Raw genomic sequence first — 17,085 nt, forward strand, 5'->3', positions numbered from 1 at the left:
TTTGAGAATCGCTGTCAAAACAGGTAAAAAAATAAATGCATATTATAAGAAAACTAAAGTCTTTTTTGTCATTGCATGCATGCAAAACTGTTGTTGGGGACTTCTAAAACAATATTTGGAACATTTTAAATGCCATGATAGGTGCTCTTTAAGACTATATCCAGGAAACAAAGCGATTTCTGAGTTACTGCACTAGGTATTTCTTTTTAATAATGGAAATAGATTATGATTATTGGAAGCTGGCCATTGAGAATTATTACAAATATGACCATCAAGAAATCATATATATTATTTATTAAATTTGTATTTATTATTTTTATTTATTTGAATGTTTTATATATTTTTAAAAAATTATTTTAGCATATTAAAATACTTTTTTAACCAATGGACGAGCAGTTATTTTATGTTGTTTCATAAACACCTATATTGCACAGGACTACAGTGCTAAATAGGTTTGTGGAGTATTTTATCCATAATTTCTGAAAAGTTCAACGTGTTAAGCAGGATAAAATAGGCTCAGCACTCAAACTGCATGTGTAGCTAAGTTACTAGCCACAATTTTGACATTGATACCATGGGGAAAAACTGCCATATACATATCTTTAATATTATCTCATAATTTGGAAAAACACTTTAAGACCTGACGCACGGATCCATTATACTGTTACACATGCGTTTTCTTTCTCAACTGTTGACGTTCACTTAAAACATAACTGACTGCGTTTACGTGAATACTCGCCAAGACCGGCATTTTGAGATTATTTTGTGTGTATTTCACTGTTTAAGCACAATAAGCAGTGAAAAACAACTTAATTTGGTACTGAGAGGTGGCTTTAATCTGCAACAAAATCTGCAGGAATGAGTCAAATAATGTGCAAAACGCACAAACCTACGGCGAAATTCAAGCCCTGTAACACCAACAATGTTCATCCAGAGCAAATGAAATGAGCGAGTGAGAGGAGGCGGGTTTGTGTGTAACTCGCTGTGGGAGAGATGAGAGAAAGAAAGCGCAGCTGGTATCATTGCACTTAGTTTATTATTTTAGATGCTTCTTTTTAAAAGAAGAAAACTGCACATATTATATATAAAATTTAACCCGCCAAAGTGGCTAGTAGGTGTGACTGCGTTACACACCACTGCCGAAATACACCCTCATTTTGACGGGTTGGCACGTGTTAAAGTCAAGCTGTATGGACATTGTAATAAATCGGTGTTGCTTTTGTGTACAGCGTGAAACTGACCTAAGTGTTTTGTTTCAATAGAAATGGGAGGAGATGACGCAAGTGTCCCATGCTGCCAAGACACCTCAGCAATGTTGCTGGGCCCGGGATGTCTGCTCTTTCGAAACTACAAATCTATGGCCCTGCCTTAAAGATGACCCAAACCGAGAGGATGAGCGAATGTTCACGCCACTGATAAGACAGGAGGTCTGCCTACAAATGAGGATGCAAAGAGAGCACTCAGAAGAGGAAGTTATGGCTGAAAGGCCTTATCTGAACAACGCCTACCGCCCCCTCTTAACCATCCATCCAGACAACCTGACGGCGACTGGTACACGGACGTAAACATAAAATCAAAAGACAAAAAAAAGATCTGTTGGTTTTCATCTCTCAAGAATGTTTCTTTGTCATGAAAACACCATAAAAACGGCTCCGCTCGCCGGTGTATTGGCAAAGGATCACTGACTTACTACTGTTTGCTTAATAAATCAAGTGTCATCTTCGATCCTGCGAAAGATAAACTCTTCCTCTCAAGAAGCCATTCGGACCTGGATCATGCTCAAACACAGCATTAGATTCAAATGGAGCCCTAAACTCTGACAGATTTATGGGCAAACAAACAAAATTAAACGGACGAAACCCGGAAAAAATCGACAAAATATTTCAACCTGAATTCACCCTTTAGGTAGGGCGTAAATATTCCTCACTGCCGTCAATCACATCTGTCCATCTGCCACATTTACAATCGCTGTTGCAAGAAAATCAAAGACTTTGGTGAATTTCCATAAACGTATCCCACGGTGGTCTGGTCCATCTAATCAAAGAGGGTTGGGTTATCAACTGGGGTAATGGACTGTTGAAGGAGGCGTTTCAACATCAGTTAAACTAGGATTAGAAGCCCAGGAACAACACTAGGGTTTGAGGGCAAAGGAGATAGACCTGCACTTGTAGGGAAGAATCATACACGTGATGGAGAGATAACCGTAAAAGAGAAAAAGAAGGGAGTGAGAAGATAGGACAAGTGAGTGTGGTGGATTGGCTCAATCTGGCACTTTTGGAGGTGCAGGGGCTACAAGTTAAAAGGGGCTAAAAGGGTTGTTAGCCTTCACCTCGCTATCGTCGCTAAAACACCAAGTGTATATAGATAACAGCATTTTTGCCTGGAAGAACCTTCAAGCTATGAGTGAGGAAGTTTGATGACTGTCAGGACAGGAGTCAAAACAAAAACGTGAATTATGGCCATTTTAACTTAAAAATAATAATTTTTGCCTTCTTCAATTTACAATAACGAACAGAATCTACTAACTATGTGAGCTAGATTTGAATTAGCACCATTAAGTAATTGTAACAAACAAAAGTAACTACATTAAAGTCAACTATGTTAAAGTCAATACAAAAATTATTTTTCAAAATGATAATAATTTGCTATTTCTGTAACGTTGCATGATTTACACCAGTACCTTAAAACAATGAGTAAATAAATATTTGGCTATTGTAAAATATTATTTGGTTGTTTTTTATGTTTGAAGTCCCTTAATGTTTACCAAAACTGCATTTATTTAATATTTAAGTGAAATATTATTACAATTTACATAAAAAGTTTCTATATTATTATTTTGTAAAATGTAATTTATTCCTGTGACTAAAGCTGAATGTTCAGCATCATTACTCCAGTCTTCAGTGTCACATGATCTTCAGAAATCATTCTAATATGATAATTTGATGCTCAAGAAACATTTATGATTATTATCAATATTGAAAACAGTTGTGCTGCTTAATATTTTTTTTGTGAAAACTGATAGATTTTTTTTCAGGCTTCTTTGATGAATAGAAAGTTCAAAAGAACAGCATTTATTTGAGAAAAAAAATCGTAACATCATACCATCATTTTTGACCAATTGAATGCATTCTTGCTGAATAACAGTACGCATTTCTCTTTCTTTCTTTCTTTCTTTCTTTCTCTTTCTTTCTTTCTTTCTTTCTTTCTTTCTTTCTTTCTTTCTTTCTTTCTTTCTATTTTTTTTTAAATACAGTTTGAGCAGTAGTTTATGTGACACCAGCAAAATTAGTAAAGTAATTTCTTTAATGTAAGATTACGAAGACATTTTTTTTATTTGCATTACCATTCTCTGATGAATTGTTCACAATAAGGAATGTGTGTTAAAATAGTAAACAAGCTACATTTTGATTTCATGTTGACTTTAAACCATAATAAAAATGAATTTCTCTTTGCTGTTGGCCATCATTCAAAAGCCTTTATGCCCCCCTTGAGTACAAGCAAACTTCCTATCAGCTATGACTGCATATCTCACACTCTAAATGGCTCTGTGGGTGAGGGTCTGAATAATATCCATGTGGAGAGAACAAATGTCCCCCAGTAGTTTTTCTCTGGCTTTATGAGCTGCATTATTTCTCTGATGCACACATGTAAACACAGGCTGGCTGAATCAGAGCGCAGCACCGCGAGACAGAGCAGGGTCAGCGCCGTCTTTGTCTTCTGCCAGTGCTTACATTAGTCTGAAAAAGTCAAATATTCCCGCGCCAGTCTCCATTTATCCTGTACGAGGGCCGTGTGGATATATACCAGGGCCCCTGACACTGGCAAGTATCCGAGTGGAGAGGGGCGGGGCCGTAGTGCCAAGTTCTACGCCGATGTTTATGCCATTTAATTCAGTTTAAATGTGTTGAAGTGCTTTTCGCGATTGGTTGGTGTTGCTGCAGGCATACTGTATATTTAGCTGATGGGAAAAATAACAAGGAAGAGAAAATTACTCAATGTGGTTGATTTTGAAATTTAGCAGGCAACCATGGCAGTCATTTTTCTCTGCCTTGACATTTTCATCAAAATAAAAACAATATGTTAAAGACTATACATAACATTTATATATGTTTATATATATGCGCGTGTGTGTGTGTGTGTGTGTGTGTGTGTGCGTGTGTGTATGTGTGTATATATGTATATGCATGTATATATATAAATCAATAGTAAAGGTTTCTATTGTTAGAAAAGATTTATATTTTAAATAAATGTTGTTCTTTTTAACTTTTTATTCATCAAAGCCTCCAGAAAAAGTATCACAGGTTATAAAAAAAAAATTAAGCAGCACAAATGTTTCCAACATTGATAATAAATCATCATATTAGAATGATTTCTGAAGGATAATGTGACACTGAAGACTGCAGTAAATTCAGCTTTGCATCACATAAAATCATTAAAAATAGTAATGTTTAATATACATATGTGTGTGTGTGTATACACTGGTCAAAAGTATATATAAACATTAGTGCTGGGCAATCGATTAATCATGATTAATCGCATCCAAAATAAAAGTTTGTGTTTACGCAATATATGTGTGTGTACTGTGTATAATTATTACGGTATGTACATATAAATACACACACATGCATGTATATATTTAAGACATATTTGCATGTATATAATGTATATATATATAATTTATCTTATAAATAATTTATATATAAATAACATTTTTCTTAAATATATACATGCATGGGTGAGCATTTGTATATACATAATAATTATACACAGTACGTACACATATATTATATATATATATATATATATATATATATATATATATATATATATATATATATATATATAAACACAAATTCTAATTTTGGATTAATCGTGATTAATCGATTGCCCAGCACTAATATAAACATATATAAAAAATATATATAAATATATAAACAAACACACAGACACCCGTTCAAATGTTTTGGGTAGGTTTTTGTTTAAATGTTGAAAAGTCTCTCACTATAGGTACATTTATTTGTTCAACAATACAGTAAAACAGTATTATTATTAAATACGACAATAAATAAATAAATAAATAAATAAAAATAAATGAATTATATATATATATATAAAAAAAAAAAAAAAAAAAATATATATATATATATATATATATATTTTTTTATATATATATAATTTATTATATATTGTAAAATGTAATTTATTCCTGTGATCAAAGCTGAATTTTCAGCATCATTATTCCAGTCTTTAGTGTCACATGATCCTTCAGAAATCATTTTAATATGATGATTTGATGCTCAAGAAACATTTATTATTATTATAATAATGTTAAAAAAAACTGTTGTGCTGCTTAACATTTTTGTGGAAACTGCAACATTTTTCAGGATTCTTTAAAACACAATGTGCAATTCTTTAATGACGCTTATGATCAATTCTTGCTGAATAAAATTATTCTTTAAAAAAATCTTACGGACACACACACTCACACGGGAAAATGACAAAGGAAAACCAAAAGTTAAAAAATTAAGTAAAAAAGACAAACAGACGATAAAAACTTAAAATGTTTAATACTGATGCTGATAATGTTATGATTGAACTACCCAGAAAAAAAAAATGGAAATGTGGTTAAATGCAACACTGGGTAGAAAATGGATCAACTCATCAGCTCAACGTTGGCTTACCAACATGCCACCTGCAAACAGGCAACCAAAAGTGTGAAATGATGCCACGACTCAATTCGTCACACCAGCTCGTGATGGCTGCACACATGTGGTAGGTGCATCCAACACATAAAAAAATGCACATGACCTACTAGCAAGAATTTTGTCCAAAATGCATCTCAGCCGAATAGCTTCACTCTCTCCAGAGCACCTGCCAGTGCTGGTGCTGTTTTTAATAATAAACCCTGATGTGCAGCCAAATGGCAGCGTAAAACAGCAGCTTGTGTCCTGGAGGGAAGTCACAAGTTTAAAGACTTTGCGGCCTGGCATTTTTCAAATTAGCAAAGTGGGCTGGGAAGATATGAATATTCACAAGGCGTTATTCCCAGCCCGCTCGTCGTTTAAGTTCCCCCATGCGAGCACAAAGCCCAATCATCTGTCACGTCCCCCCCTTAATTCAATCATCAACCCTCATTCAATTATCCAATATAATATGCAAATCAAGCCAACAATGGCCAACAAATGCTAATTACCTACATCAAAATAATTAAATTGGATGGCATCAGCGCAGAAGGACTGAACGGCTATAAAAACGGAAGCCGTTTCTTTAATTAAGAGCAAAAATGTTTTAAATTAGAAGCCCATAAATTGCGAGGACTCTGACCCCTCCCTTCCCCGTCCCCCGAGGGGACATTAAGACGTCACGGACGAGCTTTCCACGTGATGCACGCATAACTAAAACCCGACCGAGTGTGGCGTAGTCACACCTGCCATGCAGTCGACGGCTTCCAGGTAAACGGAGCATGCAAACGGTATCAGGGACTCCCACTTCTTCATGCCAGGCTGATCTGTGATCTGTACTGCCAGGTTAGTTCAGCCCCCTTCCCCCTCCACCAGGGCTGAACAAAGAACGGGCCAACTGCCAGGCGGCGGATAACAATGTCTGTTTCTACTACACAGTGCAGAGCCAACAGAGGTGGCAAAGTCACTGCATTATTCAACAGCCTCCTTTTGTTGCTATTGTGTTGGTTGTTTGTAAGGAGAAAAGTACACCTGCTCTTGATCTAATGACGACCAAACATTATACACACCTCAGTGACGGAGAGGAAAGGATCTTTCACAGTACTACAATAAGTCTTGTGAGACTGCATGAAGCACTCCTTGCAAATTGCTGTTCATTTAAATACATTTCGTGTTTTGCAAAGTTTGCTAATTCAGTTGTATTGGTGAATTGAGTTCAGCTGAACAACAGCCGAAAATGCATCATTTTCCTGTTATCACTGTAGAGCTGCTTTGAAACAATCTGTATGGTATAACGCGTCATATAAATAAAGGTGACTTGACAATCATTTGCATTGTGACAAATTTGAATAGAAGACATCTCTATGAGAAGGTAAGAATATTAATGACTTACACAGACCAGGCATAAGATTATATCCTAATATTGTGTTGGTCCCCCTTTCGCTGCCAAAACAGCCCTGACCCGCCGAGGCATGGACTCCACTAGACCCCTGAAGGTGTGCTGTGGTATCTGGCAACAAGATGTTAGCAGCAGATCCTTTAAGTCCTGTAAGTTGTGAGGTGGGGCCTCCATGGATCGGACATGTTTGTTCAGCACATCCCACAGATGCTCGATTGGATTGAGATCTGGGGAATTTGGAGGCCAGGTCAACACCTTAAACTCGTTGTTGTGCTCCTCAAACCATTCCTGAACCATTTTTGCTTTGTGGCAGGCGCATTATCCTGTGAAAGAGGCCACAGCCACCAGGGAATACCGTTTCCATGAAAGGGTGAACATGGTCTGCAACAATGCTTAGGTAGGTGGTAGGGCTGCTCGATTATGGAAAAAATCATAATCACGATTATTTTGGTCAATATTGAAATCACGATTATGTAACACGATTATTTCACATGACTTTGGGAATGTGTTGTATTTATTAAAAATACACCTTTCAACAATTCAATTGAAATTGTAACATTTGTTGTACTTTTTGAACTATTAAAATAAATAATATAACATATATTCAAATCAAAATATAAAAGTATTCACGTAAAAATGATAACCACAAATAAATAAGATCAACAATATGGTTCGGCTAGATATGCTTTTCAGGTACGTCTAACATTAGTTTTCAGGTACAGAAATGTATCAAATGTAAAATAACATTGCATATTTGAGTGCATAAATTAAAGATGAATCCTATTAAACTTACAAAAGCTATTCAATCCGGATATGCGTCGTCTTTATCGACTGTATAAAGTTCACTTAAGGCATATACAGACTATGTCTGCTAGGATACTCATCAAGATGGACATGTTGACATACGTTTTGTGTGAGTTTGTCCGTTCAAGAACAAGACTTGAAAGAGAACTCAATATTTGCGCGCTGAGACGTGTGCGCGCTCTCGGATGAGCGCACAGAGATGTATTTCCTCACAGCGCGCGCGGCTTCTCATTCGCGTCTTCAGGCACTAAACCCGGGTGACGACGGTGAAAACGACTGATCATATTCGAAAATATGGCAGCACTCGCATGCATTGAACAAAGTTTACAAAGAGAGAATTATTTGAAAAATATGAGGGGAAAAAAGGACGTTTACACGGCACCCTTGCTCTCGTCAGTTTTTGTTTCTTTATTAGATTGTCATAGGTCACTCTGTTTAATTTTCAAGTGGTTAAACAAATTCGTGGTGTTCCCTTGCGTTGCAGCCACTACCATGTAGAAAATCTTGCACGTAGCATGTTTCTGCTCGTCGTCTGATTCCTCGAAGCCAAACTGTTCCCAGACAACGGAGTTGGTTTTGCCTTTTTTGCTCACCAAACGCTGCTGTAACTGCCCTCCTTCTGCCATTTTTACTCGCGCCGAGTTTTTAAATTCCAGCGGATGATATGCACACGAGACTCGACCTGAGAGAGTTTGTGGCTTCGGGAGGGGCGGATGAACGCGTGCGCGTTTCATTCAGAACGCAAGACAAAATAAGAGTGTTCTTGCAAAACTGAACATGGCAAAATAATCGTTTTTTCTCGATTGTACTATTTTGGTGATCGTTGGGAGGCAAAATCGAAATCGAAATTCGATTAATTGCACAGCCCTAGTAGGTGGTACATGTCAAAGTAACATCCACATGGATGGCAGGACCCAAGGTTTCCCAGCAGAACATTTCCCAAAGCATCACACTGCCTCCGCCGGCTTGTCTTCTTCCCATAGTGCATCCTGGTGCCATGTGTTCCCCAGGTAAGCGAACCCGGCCATCCACGTGATGTCAAAGAAAACGTGATTCATCAGACCAGGCCACCTTCTTCCATTGCTCCGTGATCCAGTTCTGATGCTCACATGCCCACTGTTGGCTCTTTCGGCAGTGGACTGGTCAGCATGGGTGTCCTGACTGGTCTGCGGCTATGCAGCCCCATACACAACAAACTGTGATGCACTGCGTATTCTGACACCTTTCTATCAGAACCAGCATTAACTTCTTCAACATTTTGAGCTACAGTAGCTCAACATGGGACAAAGAGACAATGACAAGAATGGGAAAAAAATAAGAAAAAATGTTTTTTTAATGCCTTTTTCCATAGACAAAGGATGCTTTTTTTAGCTCCCACCATTCCATATTGGACAGCTTCATGGCCAAAGCCATGAAGAGAGTCAGACCAGCCGAAAACAGCAATTGCTGGGTCAGGGGAGAGGTCACAAGAATATGCCTCAGAGTAGAATCTGAAAATTTTGCTCCAAAACTCAAAGTTTCGGGCATGACCTAAAGAGATGTCCCAGAGAGCCCTCGGCAGATTCACTTTTGTGCCAATTAGAGGAGATCGAGGGGTAGAATTTGTTAAGCTTAGTCCTAGAATATTAAAGCCTATGTGCTACTTTATATTGAATTAGTTGGTGCCTTGAGTTGATAATTATACAGCTTTTTTATCTTTTCTTGGACATTTTAACAACTAAAAATGTCCCCCTCAAAACGGCCCGGCTCGCGAGGTAGTACTTTTTCAAAGTTCCGGAACTTTTTTTCTCACCATTCAAAATGTTGCATTTGCGAGTTATAAAGTCAGAATTATAAGATTTAAAGTCGCAATTGCAAAAAAAAAGTAAATTTTTCTCGCAATTGCACATTTTTATCTTTCAATTGTGACTTTCTCGCAGCTCAGAATTGCGAGATAAAAAAGTCGCAATTGTAAGTTATAAAGTATAATTCTGAGGGGGAAAGTTCTGTTTTGAAAGTTTATATCTCGCAATTCTGAGAAAAAAAGTCCGAACTGCGAGAATTTTTTTTAATAAAAAGTCGCAATTATCTTTTGATTTTTTATTCTGTGGCGGAAAAAAGCTTCCATAGCAGTCAAGATGTTAACCCCAATTTATTATTATTATTTATTTACATTGATTTATTACATGGAATATATTTGTATTTACATGCATTTTGTTGAGATGTCTTTTCTTGTATACCCTACTGTGTACAAATGGTTGATTATTCATGTTATGTATTATAAAAAAAATTCTATCCATTGTTATTTAGCCTATTTCTAGCTTTTTTCCAAGTGTATGTGCTAAAATGTATGTATAATATACAATAAACAATTCTTATTTTGTATTCTGACCAGTTTTTCAGTTTGTTTATTATAATAGAAGTTAATGGTAACCATAGTACCAACAAGATAAATAAGTAAAATTTCCACACAATGCCTCAAATAAGAGTTCCTCAGGAAACCTGGGTGGTTCCTCAGAGAACCGCCACAATTTGAAAGGGTCCCTTCAGGATCCCTTCATGATCTTTTCATTTTTACAGTGTACTGTTAGACCTACCTCACAAACTTAAAGCACTGTTCATATAATTTGTATCTTTGATCTATTGTATTTTAAATAAAAACAACCCCCCACCCCCCTCAAAAGAGTAGTGTATGTTTGGTTTGGATATATTTTGTACGAATGCTTAATACAGCTGCTGTAATGAAAGCTGCTGCTCTCCATATGAATCCAGTCATGTTCATATGTAAATTGCGTTAGCTTATTTTGTCCATTAGATCGAAAGATCTGAAAAAAAAAAACCATACATTTACCCGCCCCTAGACCCTCCCTTTGAAGAAATCAGGACAGAAAGTCCTGGACAAAAGACACAAAATAAAACCAGGTGTAAACGGGAATGTGTCTCCCTCAACTACTTGTGATCCGATTGACCAAAAATCTTAATACCAGGTGTAAACAGGGCCTAAAATCAAATGCATCAGTTTATAATCATGAAACCTTATGCATTCATAAAACAAACCTGTTAGTTTGCAGGTTTTTTATGTAACACTAATAATGAAGGTAATCTCACCTGGTTGTCTTGGTGGTTGACAGTGAAGTATCCGACGCAGATGATGAGCTCATGGAGCAGCTCTTCAGAGCTCTGTTGAGAGCAGTACCACAGCAGAGAACTCACAATGTGTCTGAAGGCCAGAGAGAGACCCTCCGCTCCTAAAACACACTGGGAAACAGCAGACACAGGTCAGAAACTTGCATCACATCAGAGAATAGTTATTAGAAAAGAAGTCTTTCTGCACATTAGAAACGCAAACAGCCATGAAAAGGGATTTTGGCACTTTTAATGAAATGGATCACACACAAATTAAAACTGATTATTCATTTACTCGCTCTTATGTCCTTCCAGAACTGTATGAATTCTGAGGAACATAAAAAGATATTTTGGAGAACCGACCCCACTGAGAAGGTCAATGGGGTCCAAAATAACATTGGAGACGGTTGCCTTTTCAAAATATCTCCTTTTGTGTTCTGCAGAAAAAAAAGTCATACAGGTTTGGAACGCAATGAGGGTGCTCACAACACGCTCTTTTCTCCGCAGGAGACGCAAGAGAAACTTGCTCGTGAAGGTCGACCTGGTTCTGGAATCAGTAGTCCCACCACAGGACCCCCCAATTCCCTCAACTAAAGAGATGCTATCTGCTGGTCTAGAGACAGTATTTATTAAACATGTCAACATGACTGAGCGCCTCAGGGTCAGCACTGAAACTACCGACAGTTTCTTCTGGGTAGGAGAGTGTTATGGGATGGAGAGTCTAAACAACCACAAACAACAATACCTGACAATCCCAGCATATGTAATGGGAGTAAGACGCTGGGTTTGCATCACCACAGACAGTCTGTTTGATTTGCCACTGTAGCATTCAACCAACTCTGAGAATCGCTCTTAGGATGTAGAATCATGAATCAAGGCTACAGAAGCATTAGCTAATTTTTGTAATTAAAACAAATGAAGTACAGGACTATTATCAACTAAAACTATTAAAACATTTATGTTAATTGAAATAAAGCTGAAATAAAACATAAATATTAGATGAAAAACTTACACTAAATGAAAATTAGAAATGTTGCCTTGGCAATGAACTGAAATAAATTTAAGTTAAAATGATAAATTACAATTTTAACTGAAACTGACATAAAATAAAAACCTAAATAGCAATAAATGAACACTAAAAATATATTTAAAAAAAACTACGTATAATAAAACTAAAATAACACTGATGAGTTTCTGATCAACATTTTGATACATTTACTCAAGATTTTAAAGATTTTTCATATCACTATTGAAAGGCCATCAATTGATTTAAATATTAAATTATGATTATAATTTTTCTGTAGTTAATTCAAATTAATATGTGTAATTATAATGTTAATTTGAGAGGATGACAATCATATGATGCTGGACAGAAGTACAGTAATACAGTAATTTGTCTCTAACAAAAACAAATATTCTCTATATTTTTCAAACAAAAATAAAAAGTAACAGTGTAAAACAATCACATGCACTAACACTCTAATATTAACTTTGACAGCCATGAATGGAATATATTTTTATTTAAAGAAAAAAATTACGTTTACCCTCAATGATCCAATAGTAGCCTTCAAATACATGAGCAGAAGTTGTGTTTAAATGCCGTGAATTTCAGTTTATCCTTCATTCGAACTACTTTTCCCTCATGTAACTAACGGTAAAAATACGTTTCCATTAACTACAATACTTAATCATAAATAACAAGTGCTTTTATATATAAATGACATTCAAAAACATTCAGTATTAGAAACAAAATGAATAAGGGTCAATAAATAAATACTGAAACAAACAAAAAAAAACGCATTCAAAATTATGATTTTCTTTGACATGCATGGGACAGATGCACACAGTGGCTTGCTGTTTTGGACGGGTTCGTGTTAAAGCCGACAAAGTAATCTATTCACATAATGTTTTCTCTCTTAAAATGTAAGCAAGTGTATATGTCAGCATTATCACATACACTCACCTAAAGGATTATTAGGAACACCATACTAATACTGTGTTTGACCCCCTTTCACCTTCAGAACTGCCTTAATTCTACGTGGCATTGATTCAACAAGGTGCTGAAAGCATTCTTTAGAAATGTTGGCCCATATTGATAGGATAGCATCTTGCAGTTGATGGAGATTTCTTCACCAGGGCACGAAGCTCCCGTTCCACCACATCCCAAAGATGCTCTATTGGGTTGAGATCTGGTGACTGTGGGGGCCATTTTAGTACAGTGAACTCATTGTCATGTTCAAGAAACTAATTTGAAATTATTTGAGCTTTGTGACATGGTGCATTATCCTGCTGGAAGTAGCCATCAGATGATGGGTACATGGTGGTCATAAAGGGATGGACATGGTCAGAAACAATGCTCAGGTAGGCCGTGGCATTTAAACGATGCCCAATTGGCACTAAGGGGCCTAAAGTGTGCCAAGAAAACATCCCCCACACCATTACACCACCACCACCAGCCTGCACAGTGGTAACAAGGCATGATGGATCCATGTTCTCATTCTGTTTACGCCAAATTCTGACTCGAGACTCATCAGACCAGGCAACATTTTTCCAGTCTTCAACTGTCCAATTTTGGTGAGCTTGTGCAAATTGTAGCCTCTTTTTCCTATTTGTAGTGGAGATGAGTGGTACCCGGTGGGGTCTTCTGCTGTTGTAGCCCATCCGCCTCAAGGTTGTGCGTGTTGTGGCTTCACAAATGCTTTGCTGCATACCTCGGTTGTAACGAGTGGTTATTTCAGTCAAAGTTGCTCTTCTATCAGCTTGAATCAGTCGGCCCATTCTCCTCTGACCTCTAGCATCAACAAGGCATTTTCGCCCACAGGACTGCCGCATACTGGATGTTTTTCCCTTTTCACACCATTCTTTGTAAACCCTAGAAATGGTTGTGCGTGAAAATCCCAGTAACTGAGCAGATTGTGAAATACTCAGACCGGCCAACAACCATGCCACGCTCAAAATTGCTTAAATCTCCTTTCTTTCCCATTCTGACACTCAGTTTGGAGTTCAGGAGATTGTCTTGACCAGGACCACACCCTAAATGCATTGAAGCAACTGCCATGTGATTGGTTGATTAGATAATTGCATTAATGAGAAATTGAACAGGTGTTCCTAATAATCCTTTAGGTGAGTGTACGTGTAAAGAATTGAAGTCTGTCATGTAAAACAAGAGCTTATAGATGCAATTCAGTCTGCCTGCTATTTTATTTCAACCGTTACTCCTGATCGGAAGCTTACGTAAATATTTAGTTTATATGAAGAGTTATGCTTCAACTAAGTGAAATGGTGCAATGCAAAAATATTTAGCAATGTGTAAGTTGTAACTTGGTGTCCATTTATGTCAACTTACGCAAAGCTAGTGCAACCAGCCCCTAGTCTATAGGGCTCACACAGCCAGTTTGACTGACCCCGATATACTTTGATGTGACGTCATTTCAGACAAAATCAGGTCAAAATGAACTTCGTTTGGAGTTTGATTTGGGAGTTCGAAACAGCTTGCGATAGCAAACTTTCCGGAAAAGTTAGCCCCAGCTTGTGAGCACCTTTGTACTACCATTGGTCCCTGGTAATTACATAATAGGTAGGTGTGGCTCGGAGGCCACGCCTTCTTTCACATGGACTTTTTTCCTGGTCCATTTCTCCTGTTCAAAACGCACCAGGTTGGACTCTCATCCACATCATCTCATGAAATAATATTAATACATTGTCCAAAAGTGCTGCTGCTACCTCATATCTTGTGTCAAGATGATTGTAAAGTTAAAATTGTAGAGAGGATGATGATACAGGGTCACTTGTATATAGAACACCTTTGACCAATGGATCATGATTTCATGATATTTCCAGGTGTTCTTTTCTATTATTGTTATTACACTTTTTTAAATATACCACTCATTGTAAAGAGATTACACTCATAAACAGCAGTTTCTAGTGAATTAACTATTTTAGAGCCAAACATGAGAAATTTGACAATTTTCCATCATTTTTTCCAAGATATTTCAAGGTTTTCCATGACTGAATTAAACAGCAAAAAAAGGTAAATTTACATTAAATCCAGACAAACCAACACATTAATTTATACAATGGAAATAGTAACAAACACAGAATTGAATCAAATAGTTCACACAGGGACTAATGTGCAGAGACTCTGAATAGTTTTAATGATCATTATATTTTTGTGAGATGTCCAAATTAACCATTTACTAAAATGAATCCAATTTCTCAACTCTACATATGAATCAATTAACAGTTTTTTTAATCAAACTAATTAATAGAGTTTGAATCACTTTACTGCAAAACCTCTAGCTAGTTACTCCCCAACACTGACTTTAATTAAAAATAATTCCTTAACTGTTTTGAATAGTTTGTGCAGGTTTCTAGAACAACACATTGAAGTAATTCATAGGTTTCTGACCCTCCTCGTTCACACCTAGGTGTTTACATGATGATTTAGCCTAGCGATACCGTTCTTGTCTCTTTATCATGCCGGCTGAAGTACGACCGGAGCCTGTGCATGTTACGCCACTCACTGTCCGCATTACTCACCCAGAGCTTTCAACATGGCTGGCCTGGGGTCAGAGGTCAGGTGTGTTTACATCCACCAGGTTAACTTTGTTCTGTGAAGAAACACTGATATCCTACCAGTGGCTCTGAGGGCATTGGACCATTAGCTTTGAGGGTTATGTCTTTACGGTCCACATTTGTGTGCGCAGACGTACCAACGCAACCATTAATGAAAGCCCAAGAACTTTTTATTGCTTTACTTTTCAGAACGTCTGTCTGACGGATGGGGCCACATATCTACCACTAGCTAAAGGCCAAACCATTGGTCTGACTGCTGTGTTTACCTCTTTGAAGAAAACACAAGCTGTGTAGCATTACTTTCAGCAGACAGGGTGGCTTGAACTACAAGCAGGATGGACACCACAAAAAAGATGGTCGCATCCTTCCGCAGAGCTTTGAATCAAAGAGGCAGGATATCACAGATTGTAAACAGGACCAGAGCAATAAGGTTATCCATCACGAGATGCGTAGTTACCCAGACGGCTGCGGTACTTTTCAGAAAGTAAACACGGTCTCCTGGACTCTATATAACACTTGAGCCAGATTCTTTTTTCTTTTCAGGCCCTAAAAAACTACAAAAAATTGTCACTGATATTTAAATTTTTCAACCATTACCCTATACCATTTGATTAATCTATCTGTGAAAAAAAAAAAGCTAATTGCAACTTTTTCTCTCACAATTCAGACTTCGATATAAACTCGTAATTGTGAAAAAATAAAGTCAGAATTGCAAAATAAAAATCTGCAATTCTGACTTTTTTTCCTCGCAATTGCGAGTATATATTGCAATTCTGACTAGTGTGAGATATAAACTCGCAATTGCGAGTTATAAAGTCAGAATTACAAGATACAATATATTGCCAAAAGTATTGGGACACCCCTCCAAATTACTGAATTCAGGTGTTCCAATCACTTCCACGGCCACAGGCGTATAAAATCAAGCTCCTAGGCATGCAGACACTTCTACAACATTTGTGAAAGAATGGGTCACTCTCAGGAGCTCAGTGAATTCAAGCGTGGTACCGTGATAGGCTGCCACCTGTGCAATAAGTCCATTCGTGAAATTTCCTCTCTACTAAATATTCCACGGTCAACTGTCAGTGGTATTATAACAAAGTGGAAGCAATTGAGAACAACAGAAAATCAGCCACAAAGTGGTAGGCCACGTAAAATCACAGAGCGGGGTCAGCGCATGCTGAGGTGCACAGTGAGCAGAAGTCACCAACTTTCTGCAGAGTCAATAGCTACAGACCTCCAAACTTCGTGTGGCCTTCAGATTAGCTCAAGAACAGTGGAGAGAGAGCTTCATGGAATGGGTTTCCAAGCCTTACATCACCAAGTGCAATGCAAAGCGTCGGATGCAGTGGTGTAAAGCACGACGCAACTGGACTCTAGAGCAGTGGAGACGTGTTCTCTGGAGTGACGAATCACGCTTCTCTGTCTGGCAATCCGATGGACGAGTTTGGGTTTGGCGGTTGCCAGGAGAACGGTACTTCTCTGACTGCATTGTGCCGAGTGTAAAGTCTGGTGGAGGGGGGA

At 37.5% G+C, this 17,085-nt stretch overlaps 1 protein-coding gene across 4 annotated transcripts in view; it reads right to left on the reverse strand.

The window, feature by feature from the left end:
• Positions 1-17,085, reverse strand: part of scaper (S-phase cyclin A-associated protein in the ER) — a 162,818-nt gene that overhangs the window by 9,631 nt on the left and 136,102 nt on the right. For all 4 annotated transcript variants that reach the window (XM_079809277.1, XM_079809275.1, XM_079809278.1 and 1 more), the window contains one exon: positions 10,972-11,121. In XM_079809277.1, coding sequence (XP_079665403.1) covers positions 10,972-11,121 — 150 coding nt within the window. The remainder of the gene's footprint in view (positions 1-10,971; positions 11,122-17,085) is intronic.

This window comes from Gobio gobio (assembly GCF_949357685.1).
Source record: "Gobio gobio genome assembly, chromosome: 25".
Lineage (NCBI taxonomy): Eukaryota > Metazoa > Chordata > Actinopteri > Cypriniformes > Gobionidae > Gobio > Gobio gobio.